General features: G+C 41.7%; 4 protein-coding genes across 5 annotated transcripts; 3 read left to right on the top strand and 1 right to left on the bottom strand.

Moving 5' to 3' along the window:
* The first annotated feature begins 5,249 nt into the window (after nucleotides 1–5,249).
* On the top strand, nucleotides 5,250–10,977 carry LOC142962663 (uncharacterized). 2 transcript variants are annotated; one of them, XM_076103256.1, is made up of 8 exons: nucleotides 5,250–5,492; nucleotides 5,987–6,033; nucleotides 6,131–6,207; nucleotides 7,957–8,012; nucleotides 8,123–8,297; nucleotides 8,860–10,059; nucleotides 10,152–10,243; nucleotides 10,385–10,977. In XM_076103256.1, the coding sequence occupies exons 1-8, from the start codon at nucleotides 5,385–5,387 to the stop codon at nucleotides 10,415–10,417; spliced, it is 1,788 nt and encodes a 595-aa protein (XP_075959371.1). In that variant the 5' UTR covers nucleotides 5,250–5,384; the 3' UTR covers nucleotides 10,418–10,977. The 2 variants fall into 2 exon arrangements, with proteins under 2 accessions (XP_075959371.1, XP_075959373.1); XM_076103258.1 differs by lacking the exons at nucleotides 5,250–5,492; nucleotides 5,987–6,033; nucleotides 6,131–6,207; nucleotides 7,957–8,012 and adding an exon at nucleotides 8,584–8,749 and having other exon boundaries at nucleotides 8,159–8,297.
* An 879-nt stretch (nucleotides 10,978–11,856) lies between these two features.
* tmco6 (transmembrane and coiled-coil domains 6) lies at nucleotides 11,857–16,817 on the top strand. Its single transcript, XM_076103237.1, has 13 exons — nucleotides 11,857–12,016; nucleotides 12,732–12,838; nucleotides 12,915–13,027; nucleotides 13,136–13,319; nucleotides 13,419–13,523; nucleotides 13,658–13,749; nucleotides 13,867–13,983; nucleotides 14,092–14,206; nucleotides 14,880–15,060; nucleotides 15,579–15,673; nucleotides 15,823–15,990; nucleotides 16,080–16,214; nucleotides 16,296–16,817. The coding sequence occupies exons 1-13, from the start codon at nucleotides 11,926–11,928 to the stop codon at nucleotides 16,314–16,316; spliced, it is 1,524 nt and encodes a 507-aa protein (XP_075959352.1). The 5' UTR covers nucleotides 11,857–11,925; the 3' UTR covers nucleotides 16,317–16,817.
* A 764-nt stretch (nucleotides 16,818–17,581) lies between these two features.
* Nucleotides 17,582–21,251, top strand: LOC142962949 (uncharacterized). Its single transcript, XM_076103638.1, has 7 exons — nucleotides 17,582–17,643; nucleotides 17,791–17,929; nucleotides 18,058–18,168; nucleotides 18,581–18,637; nucleotides 18,734–18,871; nucleotides 18,960–19,073; nucleotides 19,344–21,251. Exons 2-7 carry the CDS (start codon nucleotides 17,798–17,800, stop codon nucleotides 19,392–19,394), a joined length of 603 nt encoding a protein of 200 aa, XP_075959753.1. The 5' UTR covers nucleotides 17,582–17,643; nucleotides 17,791–17,797; the 3' UTR covers nucleotides 19,395–21,251.
* A 727-nt stretch (nucleotides 21,252–21,978) lies between these two features.
* Nucleotides 21,979–24,759, bottom strand: aldob (aldolase b, fructose-bisphosphate). Its single transcript, XM_076102968.1, has 9 exons — nucleotides 24,614–24,759; nucleotides 23,963–24,075; nucleotides 23,661–23,872; nucleotides 23,504–23,558; nucleotides 23,235–23,395; nucleotides 23,049–23,132; nucleotides 22,778–22,952; nucleotides 22,481–22,680; nucleotides 21,979–22,244 (listed from the first exon to the last, which is right to left on the bottom strand). Exons 1-9 carry the CDS (start codon nucleotides 24,682–24,684, stop codon nucleotides 22,149–22,151), a joined length of 1,167 nt encoding a protein of 388 aa, XP_075959083.1. The 5' UTR covers nucleotides 24,685–24,759; the 3' UTR covers nucleotides 21,979–22,148.
* Between the last annotated feature and the right edge of the window lie 5 nt (nucleotides 24,760–24,764).

Raw genomic sequence — 24,764 nt, 5'->3', positions numbered from 1 at the left:
AAATGCTACATCTAGGTGGTAAAAGTGAGCTTACATCTCATTTGAGATACCTTGTGGTATAATTTAATGTATCTTGACAGTAGGCAGTGATATTTTTGCTAGATTTGGATCTTGTTCTGAAAAATCCTTGAATTTGATGACTGTAGTTCTGTTGCAAATGTTCACATTTGCTCCCTCCAGTGAAAAAGAAGCTTCAAACATGAAAGCAGAAAAAACGCTTTCACCCTCTTCATTCATGCCATTTACAAATTACTAGAAAGCAAGAAAAAAAATCATTTCAATCCGACCTCTTTTAGCAGGGGATGACAGAGACTCCACAGAAAGACCCTCGCTCAGAAAAACACGGTGTGTGGGGGAGAGTTGAGCAACAGACACAGTCACAGACACTGTTCCCCACTCTACTCCCCTGCACTCACAAACACTCTCTTATTATTCCTGCTGTTTTATGAGTGCTGCAGACCCGAGGAGAGACACAGAGCAGGCTTCCCAGACTCTGATAACATCTCCAACCGGGTCTCAAAGAACCACTTTACAAATCATCTATAGCAGGTCAACAGACTGCAGCAAGACTGCACCGCCTCAGCACACACATGCTGAAGATTAACTTTGACTGGGAATCAAGGGACTTCTGTGGAGAGTTGTGGAGCGTATCAATTAATGACGAAAATATAGAGGACACTTGTGCCAATTGTGCAGGAGGATATGTAGATCAAATGTCTAAATGAATAAGATACTATATTGATTGTGTTGGCCCAAATATTGTTCAAAACCTAAACCTAAATCTGGGTTGTTGAGGTGAAACATGGCCTCAACACACTGGAAGGTAAAACATCACACCTTGCAAATGTTGATATTGGTTTCAGAGAGACTTGCGGGCATGGAGGCCAAAGGAAGTATGAGTATGAGCCTCCCGTAAAGGGCATCAAGCTGCGGCCGGGGATGTTTGCCCAGCAGCTGCAGCAAAGGCATCTTTGGAGCGGAGCGTCTGAGTTTACGGCAGGTCAAGCTGGGAAAGAGAGAGAATTGAGGTGCACCTAAAGTTTTACATCCTGGTGTTTATTTATGTAGTTTTCCTAAAGGGAGCGGCTCAGACAGCTGAGCGTTATCGCAAAAACCCTAGCAAAAACCAGAGAGATGTTGTGAGGGACTGAATATTATCGATTATAGTAAGTTCACAATATGGATGGGGACTGTGCAATCTGTGGGTGTGTGTGTGTGTGTGTGTGTGTGTGTGTGTGTGTGTGTGTGTGTGTGTGTGTGTGTGTGTGTGTGTGTGTGTGCGTGTTTGTCTTTTGTCAGGAAAGTAATTAGTCTCCAGGTCTTTGGGCAGTCACAGTTATGAGAGGTAACTCATCTGTTTTCTGTTGGTCAGAGGTGTAACTCTGGCAGCTCACCGGGTCAACAACATTTCTACTCACAACCAACACCACTATACAAATAATACACGTATACTGACACAGACCGACTCAAACACACACAAATATTAACACAAGTATGTGCCCGCATACTTGTCACACTTTAAATTATGAAATGATGTTGATGCGTTGATACCACAGACATATTGCAGCTTACGTTGCACATTTGCCAATCTTTTTTTGAACTGTCATATTGCCAAAATAAAGAATTCAACCAAGAAATTGTTTGATGACAGTATTTATGGAAACGTGTTACCTTACAATTGTTGAACAAACACCATATTTGGATTCTGAAGGTTATTTCCAGTTATTTGTTTGTCACAGCTTTTCTTGGACTGCTCAATTTCAAAATGAGCTAAGAATAAAAAATGAGTTCATTTATTATCATTCTTGTAAACCGCTGTCTTATTCCGGTAATAGCATGATTCAGACACGGTAAGCAGTCATGTCAAGAAGAAGAAGCAAGTCACTCTCCTTTACTGAACCAGAAATGCTGAGTTGCTGTTGACCCATTTGTGACTTAGTGGAAAGTCTGCTGGTCACATTCTCAGACTCTTACTTTTTTTTCTTTCATCTCTTCATTACTCTCTCCTGCTTTCTCCTGAATTACTTAATGTCAAAAGGACGTTTTCAGAATGAAGAGTTTATTGCTTCAAACTAGGGATACATGAATGAAGTTTGAAAAAGGCACAACATAGCTTTTCTAAACCTTTCACCTTTTCTTCTGTGTGTGTGTGTGGTTACATTTTTTTACTGTCTGATCAAGAATAAGCTTAATGACTAAAAAGCATGAGCAATATATGTTTTATCTCCAATGACTAGGTTTAACCAACTCTTAATCTCCAAACAAACACACAGAAACACAGATGTACACTCACAACCTCTTCTTACTTGTACGTCACTTTCCGAACAGGTTCTAAGCCTTTTTTCTGTGAAACCATGAAATAAAATAATGAGTTGAAATGGAAGCAGGATTGGGGGTGCTGCTGCTGCTGCTGCTGCTGCTGCTGCTGCTGCTGCTGTTGCTCTGTGTCGGCACCACATGTTGGCTTTGGCTAAAGGTTAAAGGAAGAGGCGCTGTTACTGAATACGGCTGCTCCCCTTCACCATGAACACTACCCTCTTTCTAATCAACACAGCCCTTCCAGTAAACCTGCACATTACTTCCCCTCTTTACCCAATTTTCTAATCTGAGTAAGACTGGATGGAGGTTTTCTTTCGGCCTGTGCGTCAACCGAGAGCAAAAACCTTCACTTCAATAGGTCTTGTACAAAAGTGCCTTTGTTACTAGAGTTATCATTTTTTTCAACATCAGTTCATCAAGTCTGGGGTACATTTAGGGCAAAATAGTGAACGACTATTGCCCTACAAAGGTAGACCTGTAGTGACTACAGAAACACAGAAGATGAGAGAAAATGGTTCAAAGTATTTAGGATGGTTTGCAAACTGTCAAACAAAAGAACATTTTTTTAATGTCTTATGGTTGATTAGCAATGCTATAGAACACATAGACCAACTTGAAATTCAGATGAGTGCAGATACAATCTGTCTTTGGATTGACTTCTGGCATTGTGAGTGGAAGGTGCCATATCTGCAAAACAGAATTGCAGGATTTAGGGGGTCTTGTTGGCAGAAATGGAAAATGTCAAGTTGGCTGTTTTTCTGTGACGAAGTGCAGTGAGTGAGAGTTTGGTTACTGTGATTTATAGGCTTGGTGCCAGGTGGGACCTCACAGGTGAGTCAGCAGTCCAGGGCTACGGACTGAAGGTGTGTTTGATTTGGCTCTTGTGGATCTGCAGCAGCACCTGGGCAGGACGACCAGACACAACACTTCATTATGACCCGACAGCAGAGCTACCTGGATGAACGTTTCAAAGGGACTCAATGAGCAATCACTCTGTATTAGAAATGTCCTCAAAGGGTTCTTGAGTTTTATGATGGACTGATGAGTCGTAATCCTTTAGAACGAGATATTAATACATCTTGAAATGTTTTACAAAAAAAATGTTTCAGTGCTGTTCAAAGAGGCAGGTTGTGACACATTAAAGGTCCCCAGTAATAACAAATCTCACCGGGTGTAGCTGTAGGTAATTAGCTGCCGAGTGAGCGCAGATGTGAGCTGCTAAATGTGTGGAATGTAAAGTAGATGTATTTCCTGTGAAACAGAGTGCCATTTACAAGAGTAACCTGTACAAATATTTTTACTTCGACATGTCATCAAAGCCGAGGGAAATGCCCTGCTTCTTTTTTCTTGTGCTCAGGGATGTAAAGTTTTTTGGCCTCCTCTGTCTCTCCGATAACTTTACCTCTCTCTCTAAATTGCTATTTAACACGCATCCGTTATTACTTCAACATATCGTGACATCTAGGTAATGGGCTGAGGATTTATTACATTTCCAATTTTACAAATTGTTATTCTTCCATAAAACCTTGGTGGTCTGTCCCATAAACACGAATGGGAGCTGAGTCAGCCTCATAACCAGCTCGTTTTGCCAAATCTGTGGTATGTGTGTGTGTGTGTGTAGAGTGTGTATTTAGGGTGGAGGGTTTGTGGGAGATGGTGAAATCAAGCTTGGTGAGACCCACTGAGCACAGATGATGAGTTAGGAATACACACTGCTTTCCTTTCCTGGTTTCGATCCATGAATGGGACTCTTTCAACCGTTTGCTCCTGCTGACCTTCGGCTTACCCAATACTCTCCTCCAGTTGGACCCAAGGTCTCACCACCAGCTCTCTCGGATCCACTGCCCAGTCACCTTTAGTTTCTTCTCAAACCAGCCAGTCGAAAAAACAGTTATGCTTTTATCCAAACAAGTGCAGTGCCTGTTCGGAGGGGACCAATTCCTTGGCCCCTGGAAGAGCTCATTGCAGGGCTATCAAGAACCACTCATCGCTCGTTGACTCCAGGCAAGTGAAGAGTAGTGGTGGAAACGTTTGTATATCCAGCCTCCAGCAACAAAAGTGAACTGCAGTCAATGAGCCGCTGCAAACGACAAGCTCGACTCAATACGTTAAAGTAAAAGTTACGGCCAAAACGTAAAGTTTGTTTGGTGTCATATAGCGCCACCATTTGGCCAAGTTTCATGGTTCTCAAGATACACAGATAGACAGAGAATGCCTTGCTTTATGGATATCCAAATACACCTGAGCAACGAGAGATTGATCTTCCTGACAGCTTTTGAAAAGTTACTCTGATTTGTCTATTTGACTGGAGAGCTTGTGGGTCATCTTTGTGGTTGAAGAATTTTTTTCCAGCATGAAGAGATATACGAAGACAGCTGAGGCAAGAAACCTAGAGCTACAAGAGTAACAACTGATATGGCAGATCACTAATATCTCTTCCAGTAAACTCACCTTACCCCTGGGGAAAATTACCTATATTACATGGATCCAAATCATCCAGGCCTTGGCTGTTTTAAGGGAGCGGGTGTCTTTCCTGAGACAGAATATGCAACTGAGCTAAAATTGAGCCAAATCAAAGAAAAGTTCTGGAAATGTAAAGAGAAAGGGTCTTTGTCAGTTGGTGTGAATGCCTCAATAAAACATTGGGGCCACTGTGATATTCTGGTTTAAAAAAAGCAAATCTAGATAAAGTGTGCAGACTGTGCCCGGACAAACATAGAATAAAATAACCCGACCAAAAAGACGTTCCAACATAATAACTTAATGGGATATTTTATATTAGCACGGGAAGACTTTATTTGAAATATAGATAGTTTGCATAGACCACTGACAGCTTGTGCCATGACGGCCGTGACTGAACAGCAGCTGTTTCGCGGAAGAACTACATCCCCCATGGTGCATTGCAGCGGTAAACGGAACCACATCCTGAGTGCAGAGGTCAGCGTGCTAACATGCGTGTTTCGGTGGAGTAGCAGTGTCAGGGAAGTGTGTGGCCAATTTTAATATGAAACTACTTTTAAGTTAGTCGGTACTTTTGCGTGTTTATTTGTCTTAGTGCGTCGAACATGTCAGTGAACTCATCAAAACACGATCTGACCCAGCTGATCTACCGCCATTTGAAGGAGCATGGTTTCCACTCAGCTGCAGCTGAGCTACAGAGGCACAGCCCACAGGTCATTACACACACACACACACACACACACACAGACTGCTAGCTGGTGTAAAGTGCTGTAGCTGCTGGAGTTTGCAACTATGTTTCAATTGCTGTGCAACAATATTAGCGTTTTTGAAAAGGACCCAGCCTTTTTATTCTGTGCGTTAGTCTTTTCTTTTAAACTACCAACTTCTGTTGAGTATACAAAACTATTTCGACGCTCCTGTCCTCCACATATCGTCATACAGACTTTATGAGTCAGGAACAACATTAACAAAATGTATTTTTATTGTGTAATGAGAGCTTTTCTACACGCTTTCAGTGTTAAGTCCCATACTCTTCTCTGCAGTAGTTTTCAAACTTATTTTCTACTTTTTTGTTTTGTTTTTGTGCCATTCTTTTTTTTGTGTGATCGTGCCCTTAGGAGCTGTTATTGACATCTAGCCAGGACCCATTATGTATTAGAAGAGCCTAATAAACCGTCTTAAATGATTTGATGTTTTGGGTTTGCAGGAGGAGACATCAACATCGTTATTAGACATCTACAGTTCGTGGGTGAAGTAAGATTTCTCAGTTCTTTGCATGAATCAAACGTCTCAATTTGACTTTGTTGGTAGTGATGATGTGTGTGCTAAATATCGTTTCTATTCTCATCAGTGACTCAAAAGAGAAGAGGCAGCCAAATTCGGCCAAGCACTCCAGTTTTGAAGAACAAGAAAGGACTCCAACTAAAGGTATGTCTGCTCTTTCTTTTCTAGAAATAGATGGATGATCCCGATGAAGGCCACAAGCCCAAACACTTCGGTCTATCAATAACGTTGTTCTGTACAAATGTTGCTGGAGTTTTACGCACAAGTTGTGATCTGCAAAAACAAACTTGACTGGAGAATGTGCGCACCTCTACGGAAACTCTTACCCGTGCGTACGCACATTAGGGAGACACGGAGAAACTGGTGACGCAGGTGGTGAATTGAACCCAGATAGTAGAAATAAAATGCGAGAGGAATAATCATATGTAAAATGATTCCTCTCGCACATTTAATTTCACTTCATATCAAACGTTAGACCTACTTATAGATCCTGTTAAAACATTCAAACCAGAAGTGTTATTTGTGCTAATGAGCTATAACTATTCCATAAGCGCCTTTAAACTAAAATACATGAACCAACTCGTACCTCAAATCATATTACGCTTAGTGTTTCATCAGCGCTGTCTCTACCCCGCAGACAAGGTTGTGATTGACATAGTCAGATACTCCAGTTAAGAGGAGGACTGTGTGTTTTTCACATTGGAAAGAGACAGATTGAAGGATGGAGAGGTGGAGAACGTTAAGAGGATTGGAAAGTGCAGGACATGGTGGAAGATGAAACGACAGGGAGCGCTGGGTCCTCTCACTTAAAGTGCAGAGGAGCGGGCCGGACTACCGCCACTCGTGTTGCACTGTGAAGCACCGCAGCTCATGAAATTATCATCGCTGGTTGTAGAAATCCAAGATAACATAAAATAAAGAATTTCAGAACAGAGCGTCAATAGTTTTCAATGATTTTCTATTATCACCAAGTAAGATTTTAGTTTTCATGTAGTATTTATGTGTAGAATCGCTGCAGTGAAAACAACGTATTTGATTAATTTGTGGTTTATTCCAGAGGGACAGTTACAGTTTACTGTATACAGACGATCTGAAAACGGCTATCCGATGCAATACAACCAGTGACAGCTCTCGCACACGCTCTCCACATCCTCATTATGAGTCCTAATTATGATGCAGGCCAAGTTCACCAGAACAAAAGTTAAATACATTGTGTTCAACCATCAAACCTCCATTTTCAAATGAAATCCGTGGGGGATATTACCGATTGACACGATCATTTTGGAAGCAATCAGTGTGATGCTGTTACCGTATACATATTGTGTAAGGCTGCGTGATGGATGCACTGTCGCTGTTAGGACTACGAGAATGGAAGAATGAGGAGGGGACCACCGCGCCCACAAGCAACTCAATTTCTGTGTCCGAATAATGACTTTTCTGTGTCTTACTCTCGGTAGCTGCCGTGATTCACCGTAAAGAGACGATGGGCAGCTGATGCGAGATTTATAAAGGGAAATTAATAAGGTTTTGTAAAACAGAGTACTTTTTAGTGCACATACATTTCCTGATTTGTAGGTAAACAATTACTGTGGATAATGTGTTATAAAAAGAGACTCCTAATCACTTCTCCAACTTGTCAGGCTTGTCTCTGTTTGATTTTGATGATGATTTGGTTTTTCCTTCTTTCTAAAATGTTCTAAGATGTACTGTTTCTTATTTAGTGCTTAAAGCTGAACCTTAAGCTTGACTTTATCCCTCAAACTTCAATACAAGTTGGGAAGCTCCAGCTGCTGCATCAGCAACAGTCCTGTCGGTACAAAGTGAGAATTGATAGTCTGTATGTGGATTTGAATGCATTTTTAACCCATTCTACACACTTTTTTTTATGTCCAGCCACGCCAAGGAAAAAGAAGGACAAACCTGCAAACAAAGCAGAAACGCCAACAAAGGTGATTATTTTTTTTATTTAATGCGACATTTGAGCCACGTTTAAGAACTGGTCCGGTTCATGTTCCATACCTTTACTGATCAGCCTGTTCTCTCTTTTCTATTCTGTTAGTCTGTGCCAGCAAAAAGGAAAATAAGTGATGGAAAATCTGCAGAAAATGTCTCCAAGGCGAAAAAATCAAAGAGCCGTGCAAAAGACACGGTTGTGTCTCCTGGAGGAGGTGATTCAGACTCTGACAGCAGTCTGGATGAAGATAAATGGAGGAGTCTGGTCTTGCAGATGACAGGTAGGTGTGCGTGCGTGCGTGCGTGCGTGCGTGCGTGTGTGTGCGTGTGTGTGTGTGTGTGTGTGTGTGTGGTATTATTGAGGGCATCGTTTGCGTGCATGCAAACGATGAAGTGATTTGGAGAATCCCAGTTTTAGAAGCATGATTTCCTTTCTGCACCACAGACCAAATCCCACTTCATCAGATTAAGCTACTGTTAAGATTCCCAAAGACCAAGCACAGAAATGATTGACATAGTCAGATACTCCAGTTAAGAGGAGGAATGTGTTTTTTTCACATTGGAAAGAGACAGATTGAAGGATGGAGAGGTGGAGAACGTTAAGAGGATTGGAAAGTGCAGGACATGGTGGAAGATGAAAAGACAGGGAGCGCTGGGTCCTCTCACTTAAAGGGAGAAAGACAACCCCCACACAGGACAGCACCTCCCAAGAACAACCTCACCATGGGAAACGGTGATTTCATACTAACAGAGCTGTGTACAGTAGCTGTGTGGCTGTTTTCTTTTAAGCATTTGTGCCATGTGTTTTCTTCAATGTCTTCACCGTGTTCACTCTGTCCACAGAGTCCGACATATCTAAGATGGACACCATCAATGCACTGGACTCGTCTGAACCACCACCCGTGAAAAAGAGAGTGAGGAAATCCCGGGCCAAGTCTCCCGCAAAAAAAGACGCTCCGGTTCAACAGAGTAACAGGACAGTTAAAAATAATGAAAAGGTGGAGGAGAAAGCCGTGACAGAAACATCAACAAAGACTAGTACAGCCAAGAGGAGCAGGTCAAAAAAGACTGCACCTGTGACCTCGTCTGTCACCCCGAGCCAAGAGCCAAACGTCAACGCTGTAGAAGACACACCAGCAACACCCGGGCTTTCCCCGTCAAAACAGACACCAGAGAAGGAGAAACAAACTGATGAGGCAATGTCTGAGCCCAAGAAGAAGAGGAAGACGAAGAAGGTGGAGATGACTGAAGTCACGGTGGAAGAGAATACTCATGAGACTGGTGGAGATGGAAAAGACAGAGACAGTAAAGACAAAAAGCAGACTGAAGTCACGGCGCAAGAGATAAGAGATGATAAACCTGCAGAAGAGAAGAAGAAGAAGGCAAAGGGAACAAAGGGAGGTAGCAAAATGAACAAGACTGAAGAAAAAGTAATAGAGAACGAAAATGCCGATGTTAATAATAAGAAAATGTCAAAGCCAATAGTGCAAGAAAAGAAAGCTAAGAAAAAGGAGAAAAGTGATTCAGAGCCAGCAGCTCAAATGGTAAAGGAAAATTCAGAGCTGATAGCTGAAGGAAAAAAAGCAAAGAAGAAGAGAAAGAAGACTGACAGTGAGGACAATTCAGAGCCAGCACCTCAAATAGGAAATGAAAATTCAGAGCCGATAGCTGAAGAAAAAAAAGCAAAGAAGAAGAGAAAGGAGACTGCTGACAGTGAGGAAAATTCTGAGCAAATTAATAAAGAAAAGAAAGCAAAGAAAAAGAAAACGGATATTTCTGATGAAGAAAACCAAGACCAGATAGTTGAAGAAAAGAAAAAGAAAAAAAAGCCCAAAGCTGATCCTAATGAGATGTCGGAGCAGAGAGCTGAAGAAAATATAAAGACAAAGAAATCAAAGAGCAGTGACGGAGAGGAAAAGCCAGAGCAGACTACTGAAGTGAAGAAGAAAAAGAAAAATAACTCATTATTGAAAACCAATGACGCAGAGCCTCCAGCTCCACCCAACACTGGAACATCAAGTCCTCCAACAGAGAAGAAGAAAAGTGAGTAGATAGATCACGTTCATAATAACAAAATGCAATTTTTTTTTTATTTTGCAAGTTTGCATTCACTTTTTCATTTTCCATTCTTTCAGAGAAAATCAAGTTGAAATCAGCTGAAGTCCCGGTTTCCATCCAAGAGTCTGCAGCAACACAAACACTCTCCAGTGACACCCCCCACAAAAAGGTATCACAGCGCTGTGCTCTTCACCTGCTCTTCTCAAAGCAGAATAACATGTCATCAGTTTGAGCACTAGAGGAGTTTCTCAGTTAATCAGATCTCTCTTTGATTTTGCTAATTATTTTTTTTTTGTGCAATTCTTCACAGAAAAAGAAATCCTCCGCAAGCACAGAGTCTTGAAGATGTTTGATTCTTCATCAGATCCAAAGAATGAAGGCAACGCATCCCGTCTCCCTCACTGTTAATCATATTTTAATGGTTAAAGGGATCATATAAAGATAAAAAAAGATGTTTCTATTTTTGGTACATTTTTTATATTTTTCATTTATTTTGTGTTCCACAGTGTGTGTGGCACACTATGCTGTATATATTTTTTGTTTTATCTGATATTGCCATTTTAATGGCATGACAATGTTAAAGGGATTAATAACTGATAGTTTCATGGAATAGATTGTCCCTCTTAAGATATTCCTTTGAACAAAAAACGTCTCTCTTACTATCTTTCAGACTCAGGAAGTTTTCCCATGACAGTCCTAAATCTTAATTTGTTCTCAACACATGCCTACTAACTCAGCCCTTGAGATAAAAACAATACATCACTCAAAACATTTTTTTTAAATATATGAAAACAATTTTAACAGCCATTTAGTTATTGGGTTAAATACCTATGTTTTTGAAAAGTACGTTTTTTTAAACCTTTCCTGAATGCATTGTAAATAAATCTTTTAATACAAATGAAACTCCTCATTTTCTTTATACCTGTACCCATCTGGAGTCTTAAGTATGTGGACCGAGAGAAGATGAATGGAGTGTGTTCAGGTTGTTACTGTTCAGCAGCCTATATTCACACACGTGTGTCCGCTTGATGGCGCTGCAGACGAAGAACTTAATTTTTCTGTTTGGCGCAGGACTTGTTATACATACAGTGTATGTGCAGGACTGACAGCTACAACGACAGATGCTCTATCTATTTATTTCTGACCTGTCTCTTCTACTATAACATCTTCCATGAAATAACCAACTAGCTTAGCTAACGTTTAACTGTTTAACTGCATTCTAACGCTGCCTGCTGTAAGCCACCAACATTGCGGTTCTTTTTATACTGCGCATGTGTTATACCCGTAGCTGTTTAAACTGCACTCTAGCACCATCTGCTGTGACACTCCAACATCGCAGCTCCGGTTAGACACACTGCGCATGCGTCACACTCCATAACGGGTTAAACTGCACTCTAGCGCCATCTGCTGTGACACTCCAACGTCGCAGCTCCAGTTACACACTGCGCATGCGTCATACCCCATAACTGGTTGAACTACACTCTAGCGCCATTTGCTGTGACACTCCAACATCGCAGCTCCAGTTACACACTGCGCATGCTTCATACCCCATAACTGGTTAAATTGCACTCTAGCGCCATCTGCTGTGACACTCCAACGTCGCAGCTCCAGTTACACACTGCGCATGCGTCATACCCAATAACTGGTTGAACTACACTCGAGCGCTATCTGCTGTGACACTCCAACATCGCAACTCCAGTTACACACTGCGCATGCGTCATACCCAATAACTGGTTGAACTGCACTCTAGCGCCATCTGCTGTGACACTCCAACATCGCAGCTCCTTGGTCATATACCTAACATCGTTAGCTTCATTCAATAGCACTGGTTTTAGCAAAGATCTAGCAAAAATGTGGCGGTTAAACAAAGTTCGCCACAAAGCTGGTCGACAAGGCGACAGTTTGGAGGAGCTCAAGTTAAAGAGGCGAGAGCATGAGAAAGGTGAGTGTTAAAAAGCGTTATGTTAAAGTTATCACGTATAACGTTATAGTTTTCTAACGTTTGTTTAAAGTTAACTTATCGGTTAGTTAACAAGCTAAGATAGTCATGCATTGAAACGACGTTTACGTTAACTTAAGTGTGTATAACGTTAGATATGGTTCAGATAAACATGTAAATCAATATAAAGCAAGGTCGGCGGTTCGATCCTTGGCTGCTAACCTACATGTCCTGTGCCGAAGTGTCACTGAGTGAGACACTGAACCCCTAACTTCTCCCCGGGCGCCTGTGGTGGGCAGCCCACTGCTCCCTACATAGGGATGGGTCAAATGCAGAGAACTTTTACAAATGTCCCCCTGGGGATGAATAAAGTATATATCTATCTATCTATGAATTTAACCCAGAGATTCATTCAGTACAGAGATATGGACCATGTGGGACCTTTTAATATTCATTTCACAGTCTTCAAGTCAGGAAGACAACACAATATCTAATACATAGAGGACAGAAATACAAATGGATGTCTAGTCATGATGTTAAAATGACATCTGTAACTAAATTCCTCCAGCTACTGTGACATCCTTACAGTGTGTTATTCATCAACCACAGGCTATTTGACAGATGAATGGCTTTTACACTGAACAGTAAGTATGATATCACATCTCTCTCCCAGATGACAGAAGGTGAAGTGATTTTGTGTCTATGTTCAATGTTGTAGCACTGAGACGAGCCCGCAGAGACCGGCAGCTTGTGAGCAAGAGACTTCTGCTCAATGACGACGAGGACCAGCCAGAGGCCACCATGGACACCCACCCGGGAGAACAGGTGAGGCAGACGACCACAGGTCGTGCTTTGGTAGATCAAGTCAAACCTACCGTCTGAATCTGCTCCTCGCTTACAGGACGTGGTCAGTCTGTTCCTCAAACTTCAACCCAGTGGGCCAGGCAGGGAGGCCCACCTCAAAGCTTTGAGTAAAGTTCTCCGCGACCCATCGGCACAGCTCACCTTCATCAAGTACGGTGGTAACTTTTGCAGCCGCATCAAACGCGATATTAAATGACATTATTGACATGCGTATCTCTGTTTCTCATGCGTCTGTGTGATAATATGTCCTCCCTGTAGGCAGGAGAATAGCATGCATCTTCTGGTAGGGCTCCTCACTGGCTCTGACGCTACTTGCCGTCTGCAGGCTGTCCGGTGCCTTCATGAGCTGTCTCACTCTCCCCACACCAACGTGTCACCGGCCTGTCTGCCTGCCACCCCCTACCTGCTCACCTACCTGTCTGGCCAGAGCACCAAGTTCACCGTGAGTACACTCTCTCATGCCAGGTGAAGTGTAATATTATCGCCTAACTATGCAGGGGGGATTTTAACTTTCCATGCGTGTACGTTCATGTGTACACAGGAGCTGTGTCTGTACACGCTCGGTAATTTATGCCCAGACAGCGACATTGTAAAAGAGAAGCTCCTGGCCCAGGGAATCATCCCAGCTCTGGCCAACTGTCTAGAGGTAAACTCAGAAACTAAATCCAAATCTAATTTCTACCATAGCTCTGAACTGGTGCCACTCAATGTAGTAATGTAAAGTAACAAATATAGTAACGTTAAGATGTCCCACTTGATGTCTTCTGTGTGTCTGTCCAGAACCAGAGACATAACCTGGCGGTGGTGGAAGCTGTGGGATTCACCCTCTCTCAGTTTCTCCAGGCTAAAGATGCAGCAGAGAAAATAATCCTGTAATGACACACCAGTTTATCTCTCTACTCTCTTTATGGCTGTTCTCTCAGAAAATGATGCATTGCTTTTAATAAACAACTTGTCCGCTGCGTGATAGTCTTCCTCTGTGTCTGCAGGGCGGTCCTTGCTTCCAGCTTGCCTTCAAGCTTGTTATCCGTCCTGACTCCTGACCCAAAGTTTGGCCTGGCACCTTCCATCGAGTGTGCGTGGTGTCTGCACTACCTCACATGCGGGTGAGAGAGAGAAGTGTCAACAGTCTCGTATACAGTGTATAGTCAGTTGTCATTATATGTAATAAGAGTGATGATCTGTCTCTCTTCTGCCTTTATCTCGCTCTATAGCATGAAGGACAACAGAGTGCTGTTGGCTCATGGGGCCTTGCTGCAGTGCAGTTCCCTGTTAGTGTCACTAGGTGGTGCTGTGGCTGAAGGAAACAAAGAAGAAGGACTGGAGCTGGTAAGGAAATGAATGGACTGAATACATATTTCTTCATGGTTGTTGTTGTTTTTTAAGGCTCTTGTTTTTGTCTGTATACTTTGTTCTGTTTTTAAATTCTCAGAACAAATCATGTGTTCACCACTGTTCATTTGTTTTGACAAAAAAGACCGAAAGTGTCAAAAACAAAATCATTTTCTTTCTGGATTCTGTGATTTCTGGATGAATCGATCCATATAAGCCACGCCCATTTGCGTTAAGTTTGTCTGCCGCCATTTTAGAATTTTGTCCAAATCAGTTTTTTTGCTACTCCGCCTACAAATTATATATATATATATATATATATATATTTGTACACAAAGTGTTTGGTGGACATAAAATTATGTCTGCGTGACCATGAAATATTTGGTGCCATTTGGCCAGTAGATGCACAGTAGTGTGTGTGTGTGTGTGTGTGTGTGTGTGTGTGTGTGTGTGTGTGTGTGTGTGTGTGTGTGTGTGTGTGTGTGTGTGTGTGTGTGTGTGTGTGTGTGTGTGTGTGTGTGTGTGTGTGTGTGTGTGTGTGTGGAACCATTTATCAGATTTACTTCACACTTGGTGACACATTCAATATTAATAAACTTTTGAAGAAGTATGCAACGGAGTGTGCAACTTTTTTTCGCTGACATGGAGATTTTCAATTCCTCCTCTCTAGTTTATCTGTCCTCTGCTGAGGTGCATGGGAAACCTTCTGTCCTCCTGTCCCGTGACAGACCTGAGCACTCACGTGGGTGACGTTCGTCTCGTGGTGGCTCTATGTGCACTTCTTCAGGCCTACCTGCAGACCCAGCCGGCGTTGGCTAGAGAGAGTGCCTGGGTCCTCAACAACCTCACAGGTTTGAACAGTCTGTCGTAGTCGCACCTCATTGCTGCTGACTCTCAAACACATCTGTCTGCACTGACTCTGCTCTTTAAATAGTGTAAATTGGGATTTCTCTTTACTATATTATCTGGTCATTTGGGGTCGGGGACAGACTGAGTTTGAGGACAGCTCATGCCACAAAAGTAATATTGTACAATATATTATTATCGCTGCCTGCACCCAAACAGTTTTTAAATTTAGTTTCTTCAAATATTCACCCCATTCAAATGCTAACTAAAATGTATGTAGGTCTTTTTTTCATATGGGTTTTGCCAGGTAATGTGTCGCTGTGCTCGCTGTATTTTGTGCAGGACGTTTTTTCAAACTCGGCATAAAAACAATCGAGGCAGTGGAATCACACAGAATGCCATTAAACAAGTCTGTAAAAGCTTTAATACAGGCTGAAGGAACCTTGTGTACTATGATGATTGTGTTTATTAGGAGTTCATATGTGTCATGAAGTTTGCTCCAATGCATTTTCCCTCTCTGCAGCTCACTCCAGTGCTTTCTGCTCCGCTCTGCTGACTCTCAACTTGGTCCCTGGACTGATCAAGCTCCTCCCCTTTTCTCAAGGCATCAACACCATGGTCCGTGCAAGCTAGAGCCAAACTTTGATATTTCACAGAATATTATGTCATTGTAGCACGTGATGACGAACAATGTGTTTGTTTCTTTGAGTCCCTCATTTCTCACACACACTCTATCTTACTCCCTCTTTTTGTTATATTCTTGTTAGATCCTGAGGATTCTAGCAAATATTGCCCACAAGAAAAAGGAGTTCTGTGCTCAGCTGGCCCATCGTGGATTGCTGTCTGCACTCTGTGCCACACTGAAAATGGCCGACCAAGAGATGGTTACCTTGAGTATGGAGGTCCTTTACATGCTGGTAGTTAGTGGTCCACAGGTAACTTGCCCAGTAGGGATAACCAAACCAGACAATGAATAGCTACTGTAGTTCTGACAGCTTTAACTCAAGTTATTCCTTCCCTTAAGGTGGCAGAGGAGTTTGTGAGGCAAGGCGGCCTTTCACTGTTAGAAGCCGTTCAGTACAACAGTGAAGGAGAGATTAGAGGAAGAGCAACACATCTCCTGGAGGAGCACCTGCTGTCCTACTCATCGTACTGCTCGGTAAACACTGTGTTCTCTTTGTTCAATTTGTAATGATTCCGATTTTTTAGAAACTGACTGATATCAACTGTTTTGCTGCAGGACAACAACCCACATTCTTGAGGCATCAAATGTGTCACCGCTGCCATGAGGACACACTTCAGAGGACAAGACTGATTGTTTACTTCTTGCAATCTGTAATAATAATAATAATGCACAAACAATGTTGTTGAATTCATTTTAACACTGTTTGACTGTAATCTAGTGGTATCTCAGTGTTCTTATGAATGGTATTTTAATGTATGCAAAGATGAAATATTTTTTTAATACCCGAGACTTTTTGACTGCTGCATATTGTGCCACCGTCACTTGAGAGACAGAATAAGACGTTATGTTGTATTTTTGCTCATCAAAGTGTCTCGTGTGAAACTGGAACGCCTAATGTCCGTACAGAGGACGGGTTTATATGACCGACTGTCGCTATGTAGAATCAGGGTGCTGGACGCTTTTATTGGTTTTGTGATGGTGGCCGATTTTAGAATTATCGTGCTTTTTGAGCCAATAATGCATCGTCAGTGAAAACTGTACTTTCATGAAATAAATACTGAATGAATATCAACTTCACTACATATTTGAGTCAAATATTCTCTGGATAACAATATTTCAGTTTAATTTGTTTAGGTGGACTAAATTAAGTTCATTAGAAATAAAGATTAGTAATGAGGACAACAATAATAATCAGCTTTGGGGTCATTCCTCCAGATCAATCTCTCTCTCTCTTTCTCTCTTTCTCTCTCGTTATCCCAGCTGAGACCCGAGAGCCGTATAAAAGCTGCTACTGTAATGACTGCATTTAAATATTATTCTGATCAATGCCCGCAGGTCTTAATGCTTCTTATGTTTGACTATAACACACTTCTGTCTAGAGCTGAGACAATTAGCCTTTTAACTTATTAAGTCAATCAACAGAGAAATAACCGGCAATTATTTTGACAATTTATCATTATAATCCATTAATTTAGAAAATAATCAGCAGATTAATTAATAATGACAATTAGTTGAGGCCCTACTTCTGTCCACCTCTGATTAGAGTCTTGATATCACCAGTGGAAAGGGAGATTTAATCTGAGGACTGCAGTCTATACATCAATATTTCAGATCTACTTATCACTGCATATATATATATATATATATATATATATATATATATATATATATATATATACATATATACAAAACATGTCAAACATTGAAACAGGAACATTGTCGTCTCCCTGTCCCTTGGTTGTGCACACAGATCTCAGTGGGGGTGAACATTGTACTGAGGAACGGCTCCTCCCTTTAATGAAAAAAAGGAAGTCTCAAATTTCCCCCACTTCCTCTTTCCACCCACAACCTTCCCCTCCCGTTATCTTTCCCACTGCTTCTCTGCATGAACAACTAAAACAAGGTGCGTCTCTGCATGTTTTTGTACAAATTGTGTATTCTTTGAGACTGTTTTTACAATCTTGCATTTCTGCCTCTGTAAATTTGTTTGTAGTGGAGAGAATACATCTGGTTTGATTAATTGTTTTTCTTCTCCTACAACCTAACACAGTGTGGCAATGGAGGAAACTGAGTCAACAACTCAAGACAGAACAACAGGACAGGATGGAAGTCACGCGGCAGACCACACGCTACTGATGTCCAGCAAACCTCTGCATCGCTTCATCCAAAAAGAGCCCAAAAGTCTCGGGGTAACACATTAGACAATCCAGAAATAACAGAAATTCTGTTATATGAACTTAGATGTTTACGCAAAGAGCAGCTGCAAAGTGTTATTCTACTCTAGGTACTTAAATCCATCCCACCCTCTCCTTCTCAGATCGTCATTCTCATCTTTGGCTGTGCAGAGATACTGATGGGATTCGTGCTGTCCCAAGAAGGACATGACACTTCTTATCAAATCTACATCCCCTTCTGGCAGGGAGCGCTGGTACATAACATTTGGCATTTGTGCTTCTCTTGAAAATGACAATATATAGTATCACAGTGGCTCCTTCAAGCCCCTGAAAACTTGGTTGCAAAAGTTTTGGGAAATATGCTCAGTCGCTTTCTTTCAGGATGTTTCTCTTTCTTCCCCCTTTTTTGCCGAGTTCGATAAGGAGATTAACATCATTCTCTCATCCAACTTGGCAAAAAAAAGGTATATCTTTGTTAGATAGCTCAAATAAAAGTTGCTTTAAACTTTCTACTCCAGTACAGAGGAGCTTTGATTACTTCCCCAGTTACCATGAAAATAAACATGACATGTGACCAGGGCTTAAAAAGCCAATCATCAGCACACTTTGGGTGAATGACAAAGGAAAAATGATGTGATTATAATTTTTTGTGTTATTTGTTTTAAGTTTCTTGCCTGTGGAAACCTGTCCATCTACACTGAGATGAACCCGTCCAAGAAGATGGTATATTGTGATTTTATGATCTAGTTCTAGTGTTTAACTTTACCTCTCTTTCTTTCTTAATAACTCAACTAATCGTGTTGAACTTATCTTTCCCAGGTGACTGTCTGTTTGGCTATGTATGTGGTTTCAATTTTGGGAGTTGTGGTCTCTGTTCCCTACCGGTTACGCTGCATCCTCCATATTAGATACGCGAGGTACGGATACTATTCGGACAACTGGGGAAATAACAATTGGGTGAGTTACAGCACATATGTTTTAGGCTAAATGGACACATTTTCACAGTGTATGAATAACTTTCTCTTCCACTTTCCTCTGGCTTTAGAAGCAGCTTATTGGTGTTGAAGGCCTACTGTTCACTTCCTCTCTGTGTGTGTCCGTGCTTCTCATCTTCTTGTGTGCTGTTGCGCGGTTAGCTCTGAAATCCACATCCACCCAGGTAAAACATTCTCATTGTTACTTCATCTTAAACAAGCCTTTTCCACCGACATTAGAGATTTATAATTCAAATTCAACAATTTGTAGGGAGATATGTTTGAACAGCAGACGACAATATGCAAAGAATAAGTGTAAGCCTCAAATAGAAACATGAACAGTAATACAAAATGAATGAAAGAGAGTAGAGAGGAAAAGCGGTGTGTCTGTCATCATGTTATTGCCTTCTTGTTGTCCTCTTCCCTAACACGGACCACCTCTTTATCTTCAACAGATCATTGTCCAGCACATACCGCTTCCACCGAGCAACACAACATCAAACTAATCGCAACCTTTTTAAGGTATTCTTCTGTACTAACTAACACTGGTTGTCCTGCAGCACAGCTACCCTGTGAACATGTCGTCATTCTGCACAGAATATCACACGTACACCACCTAGTGGCCTATAAAGTTTAGCCACAACCTTTTTTAGTTACCTACATCTACACCAAGCTTCACTCTACAGAATGTGTAGCTGCAGTAAAGAATGCAATACTTAACCACTTTATTTTGCTTTTGGTAAACCTTGTTTCAGATTCAAAGTGATTCTTGTTGTCGTATAGGAGAAGAAATATTTGACATGCACTTAACATATAACACATGTACTTACTGTGTGGGTCCTATAGTAGCGAACACGAACAGGTCTTTTATACTGTTACTGATATCTATCAATTAGGTCAACTGCTTTCTCTCTATGATAATATGATGTCACCTAACAACACTGGTCAGGGTTTAACATTAAAGGTTCTTTTTCACTTGCCCGACCAGAAATCCACTTGCCCAAAGTCCATTTTTTACTTTTCCCTTTACAAACTATTTTAGTTATTATTGGTTATCAAATAACAACAAAGACCTAAGTTATTTGTTACGTTTAATCTTTATTTAAGTAAATTAATATTGAGTTTCTCCCACATCTTCTAACTCCACCCTACTAAACTCCTGTTTCAAGGATAATTGACATGCTCTCTTGCACTTCAGCGTTCCAATACACATACTACCATTTCATTTAGTATGTCAGTCAAATATTTAGTATGTCCCAATATAAAGTGTGTCAAATGCAGTATGCCAGAAATACCTGGATGTTCTACTGCATCAGGTGGCATTTTGCAGTATGCAAGCCACACAATCCTCTGCACACTGGATATATCAGCAAGAGGATCAAAGTTCAAGGTGCCATGTTATGAAAAAGTAGTATGTCCCAATTAAATGCATACTGGATGCAGCAGTATATACTTTGTAAGGGCAGCTGCAGTACGTACTAAAAGTAAAACGAAAAAGGAAGTTTTTGTCTTTAGCCACAATTACTCACGAATGCCCGATCGGTACTGCGAATGTGCAACTCTCAACAAAGAGGACAAAGAGGCGAGAAAGCTCGCTCCATCACTACTTCCATCCTCTGCTCCGGACAAAACAATGCCTTTAATTTTCTCTTTACCGCTTGTCTGATCGCGCAATTGAGTTGCTAAATGTACTAGCCTGAAATGACATTTTACTTGCCCTGCAGTCATAAGTCATATTTACATTAATAATAAATCCAAATCTAATTTAACATATATATATATATATATATATATATATATATATATATATATATATATATATATATATATATATATATATGTGTGTGTGTGTGTGTGTGTGTGTGTGTGTGTGTGTGTGTGTGTGTGTCAATTTATATTTTATATTGTGGACACTTACTGTTAGCCTTTAATTCTTATGTCATCAATATGTGTGATCATTGTCTACATTAGCTGCATTATTATTACAGTTTGTGCATTATATGGTCATTGAAGCTTTTGATAATCAATGTGAATTTCTATATGCACTTAGCCTCAGATATTTTACAGATAAGTGGGCAGATGTGGGCTCTGTGTTTTGGTTACAGGGCAACGTATATGTGATTGCAACTTAAGATTTACAGTATATTTGATTACATTTGGCTTGCAATATCCTTAGATATCCATCCAGCGTATGACTTCATGTGTCAGCTGATATGTTTATCTACATGGCTGATATGAAGAGCCTGCAGCAAAACCTGTTGCCTGTGAATGTGTGCAAAACACAGATTTAGCTTGTTTATCAGGTGCAAATCATGTAATGTATATTGTCTTTGTTAAATAAACAATAAAATGATCAAATAAAACTGCTCAGATTGATATTATACACATACTGTATATATCTATATACATAGACTGCACTAACAGATTACCATAAACTATAAATAGAAGACCGGCTGTCGTTAAATGTTAGGACAGCAAATAATGAATCAAGACCTTTGTTTTAAGTTTGTCAGAATACAATATACCAAGTTAAAGGCCCGACGTCTGTTGGGAAGAGAAGTTATAATAAATTGTACTTTAATACCTTGAAAAAACATGCTACCAAACTGATCAGCATCAGACCTTTTGCTAGTTTATTTTAAAAACAACATTTCAAAGTGCTACTCCTGTTCTAATCGGGTGTTGAATTTCGGTATTAGAGCAACACTTGCAGTTAGATCACTGGACTTTTAATGCCTTCAGTATTTCCCCACGAATATTGTGAGCACATTGGCCTCGTATTTTACAGTTCGCTCCTCAGCCGTGATTCAAACTAAAGAGGGATCAACTCCTGCCATCAGCTTGGCATAAGGTTGAGGTAAACTTGTATGAGCTTTACAGCCATGCGCCACAAGTTATCTGCGTGATGCATTACTTCTCAACTATTAAACCTTCTACGAGACATTTAATCAGTGGTGGCTGAAACCCACGAGCACTATTAAGATTGCAAACAAATAGCATTTCTCACAGGTTAGAAGAACACCTTTGACACGTCAACAATTTATAGCCGAAAATGATCTCACAAATCACAAAAACTGCAATGACACCAGCAACATTTTGGTCACTTATTTTATTTCCAGTCATTCCATTGAGTAGACAAACAGTAGTTCATATTAATGGAAGTCTTCCCCTGGTGTGGGAAGAGAAATCCAGTAGAGGATTTTCTTGGTGCCATATTTGGTCCATGTGCATTCATGTTATATTTTTAACGTTCACAGTATTTAATAGACGTAGCTGGCTGTGTACAGAGACTGCATTGAGGCCTTGTCAGCTGAGCTGGAGGGCTTGTACTCCCCTTTGGAAGCCAGGCCATTGATCTGAAGAATGCAACAAAGGGGGAAAAGTTAGGGCAAAGTCAAATCTGAGTGTTAATGATCAGCCTGGGCCCCATTAGTGCAAGACTGAATGGACAAAAAGCATTAGAAGCAATCATTTACTAGTATAGAGTTGTGTAATACAACGCAAGAGCAATTTAATAGCCAGATCCGTGCATAGTCCACAACTATACATCATTTGTTATTAGTGATAGCTGTTCATGCCCTCTGAGACTAACCTTGGCCCTGCTGCAGAAAGCTTCCTGTGCAGCTGCCTTGTTGGCAGGTTTGCCCTGCCAGGCTGCAAGAGCAGAGGCCTGGAGTGCACGGCCGTAAGAGAAGGTCAGCTTCCAGGGGCGATGGAGGGGCACCTGGTTGATGGCGCTCAGGTTGGTGGAGGCGTCCTCCTCACTCTGGCCTCCAGACAGGAAGCAGATACCTGGAAAGACACAGAACGCAGCATGTCACTGAGAACAGACTTCTGTGCTTTTCTTAAACTTGCTTGTTGAGGGAAAAGCTGGCCTCATGACACTCACCAGGCACAGAAGCAGGGACGGTGCGCCTCAGAGCGGTCACTGTAGCCATGCCAACCTCCTGAGGGGTGAACTTCTTAGTGCAGGAGTGTCCAGCAGTGACCATGTTGGGCTTCAGCAGAGTGCCCTCCAGGTACACGTGGTGATCGGATAGAGCCTTGTACACAGCAGCCAGAACCTAAATCATGACGAGGCAGATGCATTACTACACATGCTTCAAAATATCAACTGCTGGTGGTGGTTTGGCCGACTCTGCCAAAGATCATTAACCAACCTTCTCTGTGACGTACTGGCAGCGCAGCAGGTCGTGGTCTCCGTCAGGCAGGATCTCTGGCTCCACAATAGGCACCAGACCATTCTGATGGAGAACATAGACGGCAATTTAAAATACATTTTTAGAGACAATGACCATACACACACACACACACATGACCATACACACACACACACACACACACACCTGTTGGCAGATACTGGCATATCTGGCGAGGACATTGGCGTTCTCTGCAATGGCGAGAGCTGTTGGGCAGCTTTCTGAGATCTTGAGCACACACCTCCACTTGGCAAAGTCGCAACCGTCCTTCTTGTACTGGGCACAGCGCTCTGAGAGGCCATCGAGACCTGTGGAAAAACAACAAGCCACAGAATGTTGGTATGCTGTGGCGATTGTGCTCATTCTGCATTAAGTTACAGTCAAGTTAAGGCTTGCAGAAAAACATTCGTTTTCACCTTGTGTGGTGGTCTCTCCATCCGTTCCATTAAGCCCAGCTGTGCCTTTGTCCACCTAAAGCAAAACAATCAAAACATAGACATTAACATAGAAGGTTCAACATGTGGAAGACGTGTGCATGCCGCTAGGCTCAATCTGCACTTTCAGGCTCCTCACCTTGATGCCGACAACAATGCCCTTGTCCTTGATGACTTGGGGGAAGAGCTTGCCACTGTCTGATTTCTGGTACAGTGTCTCATGGAAGAAGATGACCCCACCCACGCAGTTGGCGATTGAGGGGTCAGTGGAGAAGAGGAGGTCACGGAAGTAGCGGCGGTTTTCCTCGGTGTTCTCCACATTGATTTTCTCGAGACGCTTTCCCATGGTTCCTTGAAAGACGAGGAGGGTAAGGAAATCATTTCAGTTTGCACACACACACACCTCTCATATAGAACAACAACTTGAGACTTGAGTCTCACCTGTTGATTCATCTGCTGCCAGGATTCCCTTTCCTGGAGCTACAATCCTCTGAGCAATGTCAGAGAGCTCCTTCTTCAGCGCCTGAGTGAGGGATGGGAACTGATGAGTCATCCTAGAGGACAGAAACAAGTTAATTCACAGTTGGTTAGAAACTCTGACAGACTGAAGTATGAGGAAGATTCTCTTGCGTCGGACTTCCTGCTTCTCTTGCATCACCTCTGTAAATATTTGGCCTGTATGGCTGAACTTTGGCCTTAAAACAGATAAGTTCTGCATTCAGTGCATCCTAAATTCGTATTTTACTCAAATGTAGCCTACATGACGTTTTCCAATACTTTCTGCAGAAGACGGGATAATATAAATTGCACAAAATAGGCCTGCAGCATAATATGAAGGCCACGAATTAGAATATAGTTAAATCAACTAGACCGCCTATTTATAAAGTTCTGCAAAGTTTAGAGTATTGAAAACGTGCATATTAAATCCATAACTGCAACGTTACTTCCATTGCTGCACACTTGGACACATGAGGAAACCCGGAGATGCAGAGCGAACTAATCTCTCAGAAACAAGGCGGAATCACTTTTCATGAAAACAAGTGGGAATCAGCGACAGAATGCAAAAGCTTAAAAATAGAAAACACGTCTTACTTTGGAGCTTTGTCAAACAGCGAAGTCAACAGAAGTAATTCAACTGGTTGAGGAGGCCGAACACTGAGCATAAAGCTGTATTTATTGCCTGTTTGACGCTGCGGAGGAGGCGCTGCTCGTGATGAGGGCGTGCGTCACCCCGGAAACGCAA

Source organism: Anarhichas minor, unplaced genomic scaffold (assembly GCF_050575085.1).
Source record: "Anarhichas minor isolate MPS153535 unplaced genomic scaffold, ASM5057508v1 ptg000028l, whole genome shotgun sequence".
NCBI classification, from domain to species: domain Eukaryota; kingdom Metazoa; phylum Chordata; class Actinopteri; order Perciformes; family Anarhichadidae; genus Anarhichas; species Anarhichas minor.
The sequence above is the reverse complement of the archived record's forward strand: the minus strand, read 5'-3'. Positions and strand labels throughout refer to the sequence as shown.